Source organism: Fragaria vesca, linkage group LG5 (genome assembly GCF_000184155.1).
Source record: "Fragaria vesca subsp. vesca linkage group LG5, FraVesHawaii_1.0, whole genome shotgun sequence".
In the NCBI taxonomy this organism is placed as follows: Eukaryota; Viridiplantae; Streptophyta; class Magnoliopsida; order Rosales; family Rosaceae; genus Fragaria; species Fragaria vesca.
The window spans coordinates 6,293,497-6,309,420 of NC_020495.1; the positions used below are offsets into that span (position 1 = coordinate 6,293,497).

A 15,924-nucleotide genomic window follows, 5' to 3' on the forward strand; every position below is an offset into this window, starting at 1 on the left:
CTTCTCTCTCTCTCTCTCTCTCTCTCTCTCTCTCTCTCTCTCTCTCTCTCTCTCTCTCTCTCTCTCTCTCAGGCAATTCCCCCTCCCAATGGTTTCCTCCCATGCATGTGTCTAGTCAATATCTACTACATACAAATACACATTTGACTCGCAATCTCATTATACCCTAAAAATGAAAACCATATTGACAATATTTAACCTTGAAACATTTGATTTTATTAAAAAAATAAAAATAAAGAATTACCACCAAAGAAGTTTGAAGTATATCATTTAAAATGGATCACGTTTCCTGCTTCATTTTCGCTCTCAATTTTCACAGTTTCTAAAACTAATGAAGTAAAGAATAACAGCAAGTAATATCCTCTTGTAGGAGGATCAGCATTTTATGTGCCAAGGAAAAACCTTTGTTTCTGTGATTGTGAAACTAGATTCTTCACAAAAGCTTCTGGAAAACTCTCAAAACGTTTGTGCACCATTTCAATAGAGCGTATCTGTCACAAAGAACAAACAACAGAAATCAATGTTTGGAACTGCAGGACACGTGAGTGTTCACTATAACATGACATGAGAAGTCCAGTTAAATCTAAAGAAAGATGAAGATGCACAGAGATGGAATCTTTTAATTTTTTTAGATATAAGACGGGACAATAGACTCATAGAGTAAGGTGTTGCACAATATGTTTCCACCTTTTCCTCTAACAACTAGAAAACACAAGATAACAGTGCTAATATGCCAAAGAGCAGGAGATAACCATAGTTCAAAAAGAGAATTTGCTACAACTGAGAAAATTTAAGTACCTCGCCTAACCGAGACCTTGCACCCATTACACCGCCAACTACGGCCGATAACAGAGTGTACCATATGTGAATATCCATAAGATAGATCTGAAACATAGGGATAGTATACGAAACAAAATACTTTAGCCTAGCATAATATAATCTTTCACAATTTAAGTCTAACATAACACTTCTTTCAGTTGTGAAAGATAGCTGAAATATCGCATTTTCAAAAAGTTTGCAGCTGGGAAGGGAGATACTCACAGCCACAACAGGAGCCCATAGGGAAGCTACAGTTAACACATTTTTGTTGTCTGCCAAAAAATGTAGCTATACATCAATAACATGTAGAAAATTATATTTCAAGCACTCGCAGATCAAAATAATAGCAGATGACCGTCCATTTGTACCAAAAATATATCAAGTCCATCCAAAGCTTCATATTACAGAGAATAATTACACCCAATTATTCCATCTAACCACAGATATATGCTCAAATTAAGAATTGCAATAGAGCACAAAGACCAAATAAAGCCAATGGGAATCAACATGACAGACCAAATTGTTCATTATTTTTTTTTAAGAAAAAGCTATTTATTGAGACAAAAAGAGTATAAGGAGGCGGAAAAGGAGTCTAGTGCTCAAGCGCTAAAAATGGCTAGGGACACATGTTATCACCAGAAACGTACTATGATAAGATAATTTCACTGAAAAATAAGATCGGAGTTTGTAATAAGAAAAATTAATTACTTTCACATAAAATAAAGAAAGAGACAATCACAACCAAGATATCTAATATCCACATAAGGTCCATTACTTTTAGGTACTAGCTTTACCATTTACTGTTTTGAATCAGGCTTAAGGTGCAGTGTATTGATATTAAGATGTGACCCAGAAAAAGAAGGGAAAAAAAATGATATTGTGAGAAGTAGACAGTATATGATCATTTTAATATGATTCAAATTATGCAATTCTCTTAAGTAAGAGAATGTAGCCTATATACTACAATGTTTGCTCTTTCTTTTTTTCTCTCTCCTTAATTCCATGACATGAGTTACATGTACGATTGACTGCCGATGTCAAGCATCCTCGTTAATGAGCATAAACAACAAGAGAAACAAAATATTATGAAACTCACTCTGTGAGACCAAATCATGCCATGCATATTGCACAGATGGGAGGTCCACGATAATTTGCGTCGGCTCAACAAGAGGCTTAATCTGGAAGGAGAGAAAATAAATTAATATGGGAAGCATGTAAATGACACCTCGTTTGTTGTATTGTATAAGAAACAACAATTTTGGTAATAAGACATGGGAGACAAATACAGCCTGGAGAACAACTCCAACATCTCTGGTGTACAGCCTCACCCTGGTTACATTAAATTCAATTCTCCCACCCCCAGATCCAGAAGGGACTTCTATAAAATGATCGGACATAGATGCCCCAAAGAAAGATAGCCTCATACTCCATCTGAAATAACTCCAGGGTACAAATTCATGCATGAAACATTCTATTCAATTCCCCCGCCCTCAAATCATAAAAATGAATATTTATATATGTTTGGACAGAGATGACGCCCCCCCCCCCCCCCACGTGAGACTGTGACGTTAACTCTACCCCGCTACAGCTCCACTCCTCGTCATAAAATAAATAATAAATCTCAGTCTTCCTTCTCAACCAAACATGATATCTCCTATAAACTTAAAAGTATGATACAAATTTCAGGTCAGCAAAAAGTAAGATTGATCACTTAAAACTTGGGAATACTGAAGCATAGCCTTGCCTGGAGAAAGTACGTGAAAAGGAACTTGCATGTGAAGATTACCAACCAAAAGAGCACAGACCTGCAGCAGTAAAGATTTCAGTGAAAACTCAATACAACTATGAGGCACTTCTACATATATGGGGTTCTCAAACAGATAGAATGCACAACTTACTCCAAGAAGCACATCTTACACTTACATGACAAGGAGAATTCAACAAAAGTAGTCTTAAATATTGAGATGTAGAGCTCGATCATGCTCCAACCACCATATATACCAAATATGGAAATGACCAAGTACTCAAAACATAAGTACATTGACCAATATGAATTTTAAAAACCTCCCAAGACATATAATTAGGTGAAAATGGAATAGCCTTCATAAACTAAAATTGGTTAAATCAACTAAAATGGAATAGCCTTCTAAAGTCACAGTCTCACTGGGAAAAAGGAGAAAACAATATAATATATATATATGCTTTAGAGAGGACCCCCTCAACTTCAAATTTCCGGGCCTTAAAGGCTTCAACTATTTCATTTTTTTCGTAGTATTTCTGCTTGCATAGGGGAACAAGAGAATTAATGGTTCCAATCATTGAATTACACGTTGGAAATATGAAGGTCCTTAAATTTCAAAGTTGAGCAACACCTCTTTAAAAACTCCCTCTATTATATATATATACACACACACACACCAAAGCGGATGTCCGCACTCGGTCCCTCCGTTCGCCACCGGACGGCGCTCCTCCACCCCAGCGGACTCCAGCAGCATCCCCGACCACTTTCCCTCCCTGGCGAGTCCGCTGAATTCCAGTTTTCAGGCCAGATCGATCTTCTTTGAAGTTTTGGGTGATCTCGCCGAAAAACTGGAATTCGGCGGACTCGCCGGGGAGGGAAAGTGATCGGGGACACTGCTGGAGTCCGCTGGGGTGGAGACACGCCGTCATCGGCGCCAGACGGAGGAGAACGGAGGGAAGTCCGCACTTTAAGCCGAGTGCGGACGTCCGCACCAGAACAGGCCTGTATATATACACATATATATATATACACATATACATATATATAATATAAGTATATAACAGAAAGTATAATATGAGGACTTATAAATCAACAGTTGAACCTGTGTTTCCAAAAGCATTGAAATATTATTTCTCAAAACATACTAGTCATCCAATCATTGATTTGAAAGTCTTAATGGAGTCCTTGATTTAGAGGTTCTCATATGAGGGTCATTTTCATGTACGGATATAAAATAGTTATATATAGAGTTGGAACTCAAAAGTGATAAGAAAAGGTCCCATGAATCTATCTGTTATTATCTGAATATCTACCAAAATGAATCCTGGCTGATGGTACATACAAGCCAAGTGAATATACCCAATTCTAGAAGAATTAGTATTTTTAAAATGAACCTTTTCTATACACTATACCGTATAGTCAACAACTTAGACCATCTCCAATCCTTGGTCTAAAACCTATAATAGGTTTGGGTTTTGTGAAATTTAATCTTCAACCCACTATCCAAGTTGAGCTAAAATAGGATTTACCTAAATTGTGTCCTATTTTCACTCAACCAAATAGAACTAAAACCTATAATTAATGAGTGAGTGGGTGTGGGTTAGTGTTATAGTTTATTAATATAAAACAATTAATGATTAAAATATGTGTAGGTTTGACTCCATTTAAGATTGAACAATGATATAAAAATCAAAATAGGTTTGAGTCTTGACTTCATCGGTTAGAGATGCAAAACTCATATGAATATTTTTAGGTTTGGTTGGCCTAAAATTTGAATTTAGGTTTGGGTTATAGACCAATAGTTGGAGATGCCCTTATGACTTGGCCTCAGTCCTATTATAATCAGAGTCAGCTCAACTCAACTGCATGGGATTTTTGATACCAGGATGTTGACAAAAAGCATAACAGAAATGCCTCAAAACACCATTTGTTTTAACAATAACAATAATAGCCAAAGATTCAAAGTTCCATCCCCACATACCTGAGATAATCACTCATCCTCTCATAAAGGCCACGTCCAACAAAATAACGCTCCTGAAACATTCAATGAAGTAGATAATAGATACATCACCAAATAGGGACATAAGTATCCAAAACTATCCGTTCACTATTCGAATAGGACTTACCTCATATATCCACTTGAAAAATTGGAAAAATGATTGATCTGACATTTCAGAGAGCTTATGACATGCCGGAAATTTGAGTAATAGCGCAAGAACTAGGCGTAAAGCTGCATAAACACCCAGTACAAGAATGTATATCCGGAAGTAGAACGAATTGTTTGAGTTATGATTCCTTTCCTGCAGGACTTTCCTGCATATAATTCATATAATAAATGAATTTACTCATACTGTAGTTAGAGGAAAGTGGTAACCTCTGCAAATGAAAGCTTACTCACAGATAAAGATATGTCACAGCGGCAGAGCTCAAACCAAACCAGAAAAATCTAATTACAAGCCTTGAGATAGCCATGCCTCTGGCTGTAGTATAAGCCCCAAACATGAGCAACACATCCAAACTACCTGCACAGCATCCAATGAATTAAGACAAACCCAGAATGAGTTTTTGCAACTTCAGTTCAGGTAACATGAAAATAGCAGTCCAAAAAATATGGAACGCAGAATAAAAAAATGAAAACAATAAAAAGAACTTACTCTCTACAAAGTTCATGATAGCGAATACTGGCCCAATGCTGAGCACACTCTTGAATGTAGCCAAATTGATCTTCCCATCATTAAAGGCTATAATTGCCAAAGCCTTCGCAGAGAAAACACAAATGTCAACAACGAGTTTAATCCAAAGGAACTCACTACAACGATAGGATATGCAGAAACAAAAATGAACCTGGAACATCAAAGCTAGAAAGATCCAGAGTCGATGGAAACTTCGATACAAGTGAAGAAACGTTCGATGCTCAACAAAAGTGCTCTTTCCTGTCTGCCAATCCAAAGAGATAGTAAACAAAAGAGGAAAAAAAAAAAAACTCAATGAGGTTTAACGATTTGCAAGTAGTGAATTATTTGCATAACCTTAATTTTGACTTAACCACCCACATCATAAAAAAAAATTAAAAAAAATAAATATCAAATAAGAACGTAGCAAGTGAGAACACAGGATTACCAAAGCAATCATGTCAACAAGATGACAAATTTAACCCATGACACAATTAAGAAATATGAATGGAGGTAATAGAGAAGTATGATGCTAATATTTATTAATTTCTAATTTTTATCATAGGATTAAAAATAAATAGTCGAGGGATTATATTGTTTCGCATTGAAATTTATTGTATTAGAGGAAAATTTATTTAATTATTGAGAAGAAGCAATCATTTTATTTATTAAAAGTTTTAAACCAAAAAGAATAAGAGACAAAGGTAAGATACTGCAAACGACGAGGTCATCAACCCCTTCAAAGTTTCAAATGACTCTTATGCAACTGCACTAGTTTTCATACTCTATGCCAAAATACTCGCCACAATTTTTTACGGAAAAAACAAAAAAGAGGAAACATGAGAACCCATTTTTCTTGGTAACATTGGAGGCGATTGAACCCCTGACCTAGCTTAATCCTAACCGAATTCCCCACCCTCCCTCACCACTTCGGCTAATGGAAAATCTGAACTTTCATGTCCAAGTTGTAAAGACTTCAGATGGACAAAAAAAAAAATACAGTATGTGTATTCCGCAAGAAATAATCAAACAACTAACCCTTTTCCTCCCTCTAGGCTTCAACAAAAATGCTGAATCCCTCCTCATAGGCCAGTTCAACTCAAAACAAGCAGGTGACCTACATATTCCACAGATAATTCACATGCCTTGAAGAAGGAATCATATTATTCATCCATAAATTGAACAACAAGAAAACAAACCAAAAGTATTCATTGAAGTCGTCATAGTTCCGCCATTTTGAATGTGCAGCTTTCCCATTATTGTTTCTATCAGCTTCCTGAATGCAAGGTTAAAGCAAAGCAGAAGTTATTCTCGAAACCAATTGGAGTACATAACAGGTAGAGTATGCGACTAGATAGCTCCTAAAATGAAAACAGCCACTATATTTGTAATGCCCGGAAAGCAATCACCTTTTCTACTTGGAGTACAAAATAGGAAGAGTATGCGACTAGACCAAACTATACCACATAGAAGGCATCTAATAAAGTTGGCAAAACTTGAAAAGATACAAGTTGGACAGATACAAGTCAACAACAAAGTAAGATGCATAAAGATAAAATAGAGTCCACTGACCGCTGCCAATGTTTCATAGATAGGTTCAACAATCTGCTTAAGGAAGGACACAGAATCATTTTCTATTGTGCAGCTACCAGCAGGAATAGCATCTCCATGATCTAATATGGCATCTAACTCTTTCGCCATCTGCAGAACCATAAGCGATGATTGTTAAATCTCATGAGTAATGACACAAAGAATTCAACAAATGTACTGCTATTATCTCTAAGAGAAGTCTCTGCACAAATCACGAACATAAAACAATTGACAGTAAAGGAGAAACGGTATCATGATTCATATCCAGCCATTTCCGGTAGCCATAGAAAATCTACACATCATGTAAATGGAGCCATCATCCTTAATAACTAAATGTTGTTACATATTGACAAAACAGAGTTTTCTCAAAATTCATCTTTAGTTCAAAGATAATTTTACTTTAATTTGCAAATAATTGGGATATAAGCCAAAATTCTTAAACTTCAATTTCTTTTCGAGGTTCAAGACAAATGATTTCGTGAAGTTGGATTTATGATCCCAGGCATTTGTTAGAAAAATTAAAAGTTACAAGGAGCCACTTTGCAGTTAGCACAGTTCAGTCCCACAACAGACGATGCTAATGAGACTATTTAGCAGTCAAATAAATAACCAGATATTTAAGCTACTATAAATGAACCGAACAGATCAAACTGCAAAAAAAATTGACTAGAAATGTTGGAGCCTTACATTGTGAAATATGTAGCAAATGCATTCAGGAAGAAAGCGAACATTTGCAGCCTCACCCCATATCAGAAAGTACAATGACACCAGAAAAAGTTTTCTGTCCCGATTAATTGCTTGTAAACTGTGGAAGTAATATCAATTAGAAGAGTGCAAAGGCCCTTAGGCATTAAGTACTTTAGGAAATCATTAGGTTGCAGAAATGACCTATTCCATACAAGCCGGATCCGCAGGTATTTGCACCATTTGATATAATTATCCAGAACTTTCAGAAATACCTCATTGATTGCTGTCTCGTCTATTTTCTGGGGATGCAAAAATATATAGATTATCAGTGAGCTTCACAGCTAGAATTTTCTTGTCTATGCCAAGAAGATATTTTTGATAAAACCATGCAAAAAAAAGAATGACAAGCACCATCTTAAAATCACATACATGATGCTAGAAGACAAAATAGAGAATAACAAGCACAATTGACAATACAGCTCAATATGCATGGGACCAAGCCATTGCAGAGCCTAGAGATCGTCAGGTGAAACACTCTTACCCCCATCTGGGGAAAGGTTATTTCCATGTTCAAACCTGGGACCTTCAGGTTGCAACGGAGCAATCTTACCACAGTGCCAAGCTTACATTCAGACTGTTGTATGGGTCTGGACAGGATTAAGCATCTACACCTTATACATGATAACACCAACAGTTGAACATGTCGTTCAGTGATATATTCCTTCATATACTATTATTTTGGTAGCTTTCAGAGATTCTTGATATTGACATTTCAAATTTCTAGAAGCATAACAAGAAATTTAAGGTTAACTTTTACTCAAACACAGCAAAGAAAACTTGAATTTATCAGCATTAACTTCAATAGGAGTACGAAGGTAACATGCTTCAGAAACTCAACAAGTTAACCATGCTTCATGGTTTGAATTGACAGATTTTGTAAGAAATAAAGACGAAGACCTTGAAAGGCTACTTTGCTTTAGCTAAATAATATTACTAAAAGAATAGGGGAAAAAAACACAACATAAATAAAATTTTATTTTCTTTGGAATCAATTGCGTCACAAGCTATATAGAACAGGTGGTAAAGGTCTTGTACGCTGAAAATTTTTCACTCAACTTCTTTTGCATAAATATGACATTTGCAGACAATGAACAAATGCAATGTTTCTATGGCAGAAAGACCCATTGCAAAATTTTGATACAAGTCATAGGGCAACATAAATCAGCATAGACAAAGAAAATAATGGTGTCCATTCACATGAATAGGAGGAGCATAACGAGTTAGGCCAATGAATCACTCACTGGATCAGCCTGAGCAGGTATACCAAGGCGAGATTGCGCATTTGCAATTGTAAGGACAATATTCTCTCTCTGGTTCCTTACATTGTCTTTCTGCAATATCATATTTTACAGATACATAAGAAGAGAACTTGACATTGAACTTCTGTGCATAGAGTTATATTTATCAGAAAAGATTTTACAGAGATAACTAGGCTTAAGGAAAATGTAGCGAGATACAAACCTGAAACCCAAAAACATATTCCAGAAGATCAAACATGTCTGCATCCCGTTGTCCAGATATCTCAAATTTAGCTGGAAGCCTAGGGAATTGTTCAGTATATCTAATTGCCAATATTGCACCTCTAACCTGGAAGGATCACCAGATGAGAATATGTAATACAGTAATAAACAATTCGCATATACTAAAAATACTTGTTATTTATTCTTAATATTAATAAAAAAATTACTATCTGAATATTCATAACCAAAAACAAAAACAAACTGCATGCAACAAACTGTTCAAAGGCATAAAAAATGGATAAACTTTCAAAATTTAGGCTCTACTTACTTCTGGAAATACTCCAATTGCATTGGTTAGTGATGGTGCTTCAAGTGGGACAATATTGTAGGCTGTGAGCTCCCCAGATAATGTTTTATCAGTGCTTTTAATTCTGCGCAACTAAGAACCGGAAAATAATAAAAAAACAATTAATTAATATGTAACAAGCTAACAAAATGAAGCTAAAACGATAATGCTCAGAATACTTGGAAAAACGATAAACTTAAGACAACATAAAACCTACAATACATGCATTTGGGAACAACGGATCAGAAAGACACAAATGGGATTTTAGTAGTAAAAATTAGCCTAATGTAAATGATTTGTACCTCCTCTGTAATTTGCCTTCCAACTCCATAAGGATCTGCATCTTTGCTGAGAAACTCCATCACCTCAACTAATGCCCTCAAGATAGCAATTGTTTTTTTCATCTCTGTATAGCTGCGCTCCCAGGAAACAACAAAAGAATGGTCAAAACATAAGAGGCTAATTATAGCCACAAGAGTGAAGGCAAGATCTTCCTCACAAGCCATAAGTTGAAACAACCAGTTGTTTTGGAGGAAACCCATAGGATCTCATTTTCTTTCAAACTACTATTATATAATCACCATTGAAAAAGATTACAGACTCTAGTGCTAAAAATAAAGGGACAATCCACACATGAAAACGACAGCTTAGGGGAAACTGTAAGTGTCACCTAAAACAAGTTTGGATTACCAATTCAACCCTCAAAATAAGTAAAGATGTAGAGGCTGCAGGACATGAATTAGACCGGAGATGAACAACATTATAGATTCAATTTACTTCTGTTATGCATTCCAGCATATTGAAATTACTTATCAAGGCAATATGTTATAAACAAGGAGGCTGGAATTTACCTAAACCAAAAATTCACTCCCTGGTAATTGCTTTTTTGTTTATAAACCTCTCAGCCTAATTTGAAAAGAAAAAAATGTTTTGACAACCAAAGAATAAAATGATTTTTCATCCAGATCCAAGCAAAGGCTTGACCATCAAACAAAATATATGATACAATTTAACAGAATTATTCACATCACTAACTCCATCGTTGCTCATCTCCGTAAAGATTGTTTCAGCTCAATAATGTAGATCTTGCACTCAGAGAAAATGAGAGAGAGAGAGAGAGAACTACAAATATTTTACTAAAGCAGAAAATGATGGACATACTCTCCAAAGTTAGCAGTAAATGTGCCAGATTCACGCATTTTCTGTTCCGCTTTCTGCATATCCTCCAGGCGATGTCGTTGCTTGTAGCGCTGGTAAAATTCCCAGAGGTGCTCAATATCACGATTGCGATCTATCTGACCCCCATCCCTTCTCGCAAGTTTTTGCTAAAATAAAAGGTCAATGCAGTCAGCTAAATTAATGTTATAGTCAAAGGACATGAAATGAAGATACTATAGGAAAATCCTATGTTTCAAGCAATCTAAATCAGAGAGTTGTCATTGCATGAGTGAACCCACATGAATTACGAAGTAGTTTTTTTCAAAAAGCATCACACACTAATCTGAGATGAAATAATACCTTAATTACAGACATCAAACCAGTCTTGAACTGAAGAACCCCTCTACCATCACTAGTAGGATCAAGATTTTGCGCCATACTATACGCCTGCTCACACACTGAAATGAAAATAATACAATTCTTGTGAATACTGATACATGATAAAACTACCTTGAGCCAAATACTAGACAAGGAACCCAAATACTCCAAAGATAACTTTAATCTAATAATACATCAATCCAGATGGGAAATTAAATTTGGACTGATGATCTGCTTGAGTCCTTTACACAAATCTAACAGAATAACAAAGGCGTGAACTAGTAGGAAGATCAAATTGATTATACATGTTTTTTCTACATCAAGATTATTTCCTCTTCACCCCATGGTAGTCTAGCACTCTAGCTTATAGTTTCACTACCACGACAATAGAAGTGCATTTGAAACAACCTCATAAGACTCATGATGCACCTTTGCACACAATAATTAGGTGCATCACGGTAGCTTAGCTCACAGTTTCACTACCATGATAACCGAGACGTTTACTACACATCATCTCCCTTCTTCTACACAAAGAATAGCTTCTGAAACCAGCTGTGTCTACCTCGATTTTCATTGTAAAGTTACTAAACATGGACGAGTAATTGCATCACTAAAATGCAAAAACATTTGGCATAACTTTTCAAGCTCAATTCAGCTCAGCTCAGAATTTTACAGTAGAAATCACAAAGCACATTTTCAAATCCAGACTTAAGTAACAATTGCACCACAACGAAGAAATCAGCATCAACTTGAGCAAAATTTCAACTCAAAACTTATGAGAACGAAGAAAGAGCCTTACGAATCCTGGAGACGTTTGCATCCTCGTCCTGAAGTGCATCGGCAGCCTGTAAGATCGCATCGATATTCGTGCCCTTGCCGAGCGACGTCGGAACCGCGCCGGCGATGCCACTCGGGGTCCTCCCATGGCCTTGGCCGGAAGTCCTGAGCTGCTCTCTCTTGAGCGTGGCTCGCACCAGCCGCTCCCAGTTGTCGTAAACCCTAGCCATGCCCGCAAGGCCAGGTCAGCAGCGATTGAATCGTATGTAGCTCCGGGAAATGGTGGAAAAAACGCGTCACGGCGTCAACGGTGACTCGGTCCGAGTTGAACGGTCCGACTCGGGAACGGTGAGTCGGACTTAGGTGAAAATGTAGACGATAAGGGTTTCGATCTGAAAGGTTTAACCAGAAAACGTAACGAAGCTTATGGCAAACGCAGAGAAGAGAGGAAAGGCGAGAGACCAGGACGAAGAGTGAGATTACGAAACTACCCCTTGCGTATTTAAACGTGAGGAAGGCCTTAAGACCTAAGTCTCCGAAGTTTCGAACCGCGTAGGCGCGTAAGTCGTTTCTCTTTTTCTTTTATTTTTTTTTATTTTTTTTTGACTTGGTTGCATCACATGTGTTGCTTCTTTTCAGGCGTGGTTGTCGTTAAATGAATTTTCTGGTTTTCCCAAAATACCCCTACTGAGTTTTGCAGTCTTTTATTTCAATTGGTTTCCAGGGGCCTCTATTCTCTTTCTTCTCCGGTTCACTCTCCGGTCTCCGATCTTCTCCTTTGAAATCTCCTCCTAGCTTAATTGAACCGCTCTACAGTAGCCGCAGGGCTCGAGGTAATTTCAATCTCTGGGTTTTTTTTATTTCTGTTTTTAATTTCTCTTCAATTTTCATGCTTCCTGTTTCCTCTATATTTCTGAGTTTAACGTGTTTCATTTCTACTTCTAGGGTTTTCATGCTTACTCTTTTGATTCTGATATAGAATGCGTTGTAGATTTGTAGTGACTTAAGCAACACCTCAGTACTTCACTCCAGTGATCTAATTGAACTAAAAGCTATCTAAAATTGTAAGGTCTGAGTTGGATTCTAGGTCCTTCAATTGAGTCAGAATATTCTTACGGGTAATTCGATGTCATAAGTTTAGTGTAAGGATTAGTGTAACATATGTAGGTCTTGTTGTAGGAGCTTTGGGGAAGATGAGAGAGTTGCTGGTGTGGATTGAAGTGTTACCTTGCATTGGGGTCAGTACTCAGTAGTGTACTTTTTCCCATTCCAGTTGGATAATAATTCCGGCTAATTGGAATCGCATCGTTAGATCCTTCTAACCTCTGCCATCTACCTGCATCCTATGAATCTTAATTTACTTTTCCTTGGTTTGTAATAGAAAAGAGAAGATTTAGTGTAGTTGCTGTATGTAGTCATCTATGGAAAGGCAAATTTTCTGGACTGGAATATGGCACAAGTATCTTCATAGGGCGCTCCTTTTTCTCAAGGATTTCAATGATTGAATTTATCTCTTATTTTGGTTTTGGAATAAAAATTTAAGTGTAGAGTGTTGACTTTTTGTTTGATGGGGCTTCAGTTCTTCCTTATCATTGTACTTCAGTTGTTCTTCTGTTAATCTACTTTTTGCTTTTTAAAGTAAATGTGATCTGCAGTATATAACACTGAATGTATGTTTAATTCTTAACCTTGCTGCTTCTTCATTTCTATGTGTGGGCTCATGAGGAGTCATATTATAGTATGTACTTGTAATGTTTCATTGGTTGAAATTCATTATCAATTGCGGGATTGGTATCTTCTATATTTTAATTCAAGGCATTATGCAGTCAACATCCATATTCTAGGTTGTTTTATGAATAACTGATTTTCTTCTGCAATTTGTTTTGGTCTTGTGTGAATCTAGGACGGTTAAGAACACTTGGGATCTCTTGAGTATATTATGGCTTGCTCTGAATCTGGCGGAGAAGAAAGGGAACCAACACAAGCCAATGCTGCGACGAGGAAGCCACGGATTCTACTGGCTGCTAGTGGAAGTGTAGCTGCCATAAAGTTTGGTAACCTCTGTCATTCTTTTTGTGAATGGGCTGAAGTAAGGGCTATTGCCACGAAAGCATCTTTGCATTTCATCGATAGGGCAGCACTTCCCAAGGATGTAATTCTTTACACGGATGAAGACGAATGGTCCAGTTGGAACAAAATAGGTGATAGTGTGCTTCATATTGAGCTACGTCGTTGGGCTGATGTCATGGTTATTGCCCCATTGTCAGCAAACACCCTAGCCAAGGTAACATTTAGCTATCTGGTTATACATGTTGCTTTTCTACTTGGATTATCGACAATGAAACATATATGCGGGTTCATTTCAACAGAAACTGCATATTAGTATTTCACTCAAATTGTTATGTGGGTGACTTTCAAATTTAATTGCTTGTTGCCTCTTGTACAAACTGAACATGGATTTGAACATGGCATATATCTAGGCTTCTTGCATCCATATAAATGTTTAATGCACCTCCCTTTTCTTGGATTTATTATATGTGAAGTGATGTTTATATTTCTGGAGATGACTTTAGTTGTTGCCAAGCCTGATATTGGCTTTGATTGGCTTGTTTTATTTGGAGGTTTGCTGATTTTTATATACCATCTGGTTTTAAGAATGTCGCTTGCTCTTGTAGATTGCTGGCGGTTTATGTGACAACCTACTCACTTGTGTTGTGCGAGCATGGGACTACAACAAGCCTTTGTTTGTTGCACCAGCCATGAACACCTTGATGTGGAAGAACCCCTTCACTGAACGACATCTCATGTCCATTGATGAACTCGGAGTTTCACTCATCCCACCCGTCTCGAAGAGGCTGGCTTGTGGGGATTACGGGAATGGTGCAATGGCTGAGCCATCTGTTATATATTCTACCGTAAGACTATTCTATGAAACACGAGCTCAACAAGGTGGCAATATTGTTCAGTCAGCAGGGTTGTAAAGTTGCCATATTGAGACATGATGACAGTATTAATTTGACTCAGCATCTTCAAAATGCTAAAGTAGATGGTTTTTTAGTAATGTAGAAACTGCAGCTCATAATTGATATGGATTGAAGCTTGGTCTGTCATTTGCTCTACAACTAATGATAAAGATATTCTCAATGTGCTTAATGTTTCTTGTTCTGCGTAGGCGACCTTGTTTTGTATGGAACAAACACTGATAAATGAAACAAACGTGCTTAGAGAGAATGGAACAAACTTTGAGGTGTTGTTAGATTCAGCTTGTTGATCTTTTCCTTGGAAGCAAATTTGCCGTTGTAGTTTGCATAGTCTCATGCCCATATTAATGTCACATGTCCCTTTTCTATATTATAGCCTCTAATGGCCATGGAGGTCGAGCTATGCATGAATCACGATACTCATTTGAAAAAGGAAATCCAAAAAGATTCGCCAAAAGGAGAGTGAGGTTGGTGAACCACGACTGAGTGTATGACTTGATGTTGATCTTTTGGAAGTTGTTTGAGTGTTATTTGTCACAAAATGTTAATGACAATTACACATACAGTAGAGATATGTTTAATCTCATGTCTCCGATTAGGAACTTTTAGTTTTATGAGAGGCAATGTAGTCTGATGATTTTTAACTACTTTATTGTGAAACTAAAGATTGAATGTCATGAAGGTTTTGTAAGAGCGTCTCCGACACTAGCTTAACCACCTCGTGCTGCTCAGAAGTACAATTTTACAATGGTTTGCTGACCCAAACATGGGGGCTAGGATCTTGTTTATCATAAAACGGTGACAAGTGCAATCACACTATGTAAGCGAAATGACTGTGACCTCAGTGATCGCGCTTGTACTTTTTATTTGCCCCTATTACCGTTTCATGTTGAGTTTGTGCAGGCAATGCTGAAGAGGCGTGACCTGATCACACTTTCAATTCCAGTTCTCTATTTGTTTGTACATCGAGTTCACTCATTCTATTTAATTTCCTCCAACATTTTATAATTGCTAACTAATAAAGGGTCTAATTGCATAGTTGCATTCCTATCAAACATTAGTTAGATTGACCTTGTGTACAAACCAGCTTTCACCTCGTTTTTATCTGCAAGTAGAGTGAAAAAGTTGCTGTTGAGATGACACATAATATTCATTTACAAAATACAGTGAGAATTTGTGTGAGTTTGCAAGAAATGCTGTAAAAGCTGATCATAGCATTTGACTCGGAATGTATATATAACTTGGTCGAATTGTG

General features: G+C 37.0%; 2 protein-coding genes across 2 annotated transcripts in view; one reads left to right on the forward strand and one right to left on the reverse strand.

Annotated features, from left to right (window-relative positions):
• LOC101302836 (callose synthase 10-like) overlaps window positions 1-11,918 on the reverse strand; it is a 23,899-nt gene extending 11,981 nt beyond the window's left edge. The window contains exons 1-22 of the mRNA XM_004299139.1: window positions 11,711-11,918; window positions 10,894-10,991; window positions 10,537-10,700; window positions 9,678-9,789; window positions 9,358-9,468; window positions 9,031-9,156; window positions 8,811-8,900; window positions 7,711-7,808; window positions 7,510-7,627; window positions 6,805-6,933; window positions 6,432-6,508; window positions 6,271-6,349; window positions 5,405-5,497; window positions 5,215-5,317; window positions 4,959-5,082; window positions 4,687-4,873; window positions 4,542-4,594; window positions 2,564-2,624; window positions 1,916-1,997; window positions 1,042-1,091; window positions 799-885; window positions 403-491 (exon numbers count right to left, since the gene is read on the reverse strand). Of these exons, the coding sequence (XP_004299187.1) occupies window positions 403-491; window positions 799-885; window positions 1,042-1,091; window positions 1,916-1,997; window positions 2,564-2,624; window positions 4,542-4,594; window positions 4,687-4,873; window positions 4,959-5,082; window positions 5,215-5,317; window positions 5,405-5,497; window positions 6,271-6,349; window positions 6,432-6,508; window positions 6,805-6,933; window positions 7,510-7,627; window positions 7,711-7,808; window positions 8,811-8,900; window positions 9,031-9,156; window positions 9,358-9,468; window positions 9,678-9,789; window positions 10,537-10,700; window positions 10,894-10,991; window positions 11,711-11,918 (2,339 nt within the window). The remainder of the gene's footprint in view (window positions 1-402; window positions 492-798; window positions 886-1,041; window positions 1,092-1,915; window positions 1,998-2,563; window positions 2,625-4,541; window positions 4,595-4,686; window positions 4,874-4,958; window positions 5,083-5,214; window positions 5,318-5,404; window positions 5,498-6,270; window positions 6,350-6,431; window positions 6,509-6,804; window positions 6,934-7,509; window positions 7,628-7,710; window positions 7,809-8,810; window positions 8,901-9,030; window positions 9,157-9,357; window positions 9,469-9,677; window positions 9,790-10,536; window positions 10,701-10,893; window positions 10,992-11,710) is intronic.
• Window positions 11,919-13,586: 1,668 nt separating this feature from the next.
• LOC101303124 (phosphopantothenoylcysteine decarboxylase-like) lies at window positions 13,587-14,925 on the forward strand. The gene is made up of 2 exons (XM_004299140.1): window positions 13,587-13,972; window positions 14,364-14,925. The coding sequence occupies exons 1-2, from the start codon at window positions 13,628-13,630 to the stop codon at window positions 14,667-14,669; spliced, it is 651 nt and encodes a 216-aa protein (XP_004299188.1). The 5' UTR covers window positions 13,587-13,627; the 3' UTR covers window positions 14,670-14,925.
• The last annotated feature ends 999 nt before the right edge of the window (window positions 14,926-15,924 follow it).

Excerpts from the sequence above, each read along its gene's own strand:
- LOC101303124 (XM_004299140.1), top strand. The coding sequence starts at position 13,628 with ATGGCTTGCTCTGAATCTGGCGGAGAAGAAAGGGAACCAACACAAGCC. Across the intron at positions 13,973-14,363 it reads CAGCAAACACCCTAGCCAAG|ATTGCTGGCGGTTTATGTGA; the intron begins GTAACATTTAGC and ends TTGCTCTTGTAG.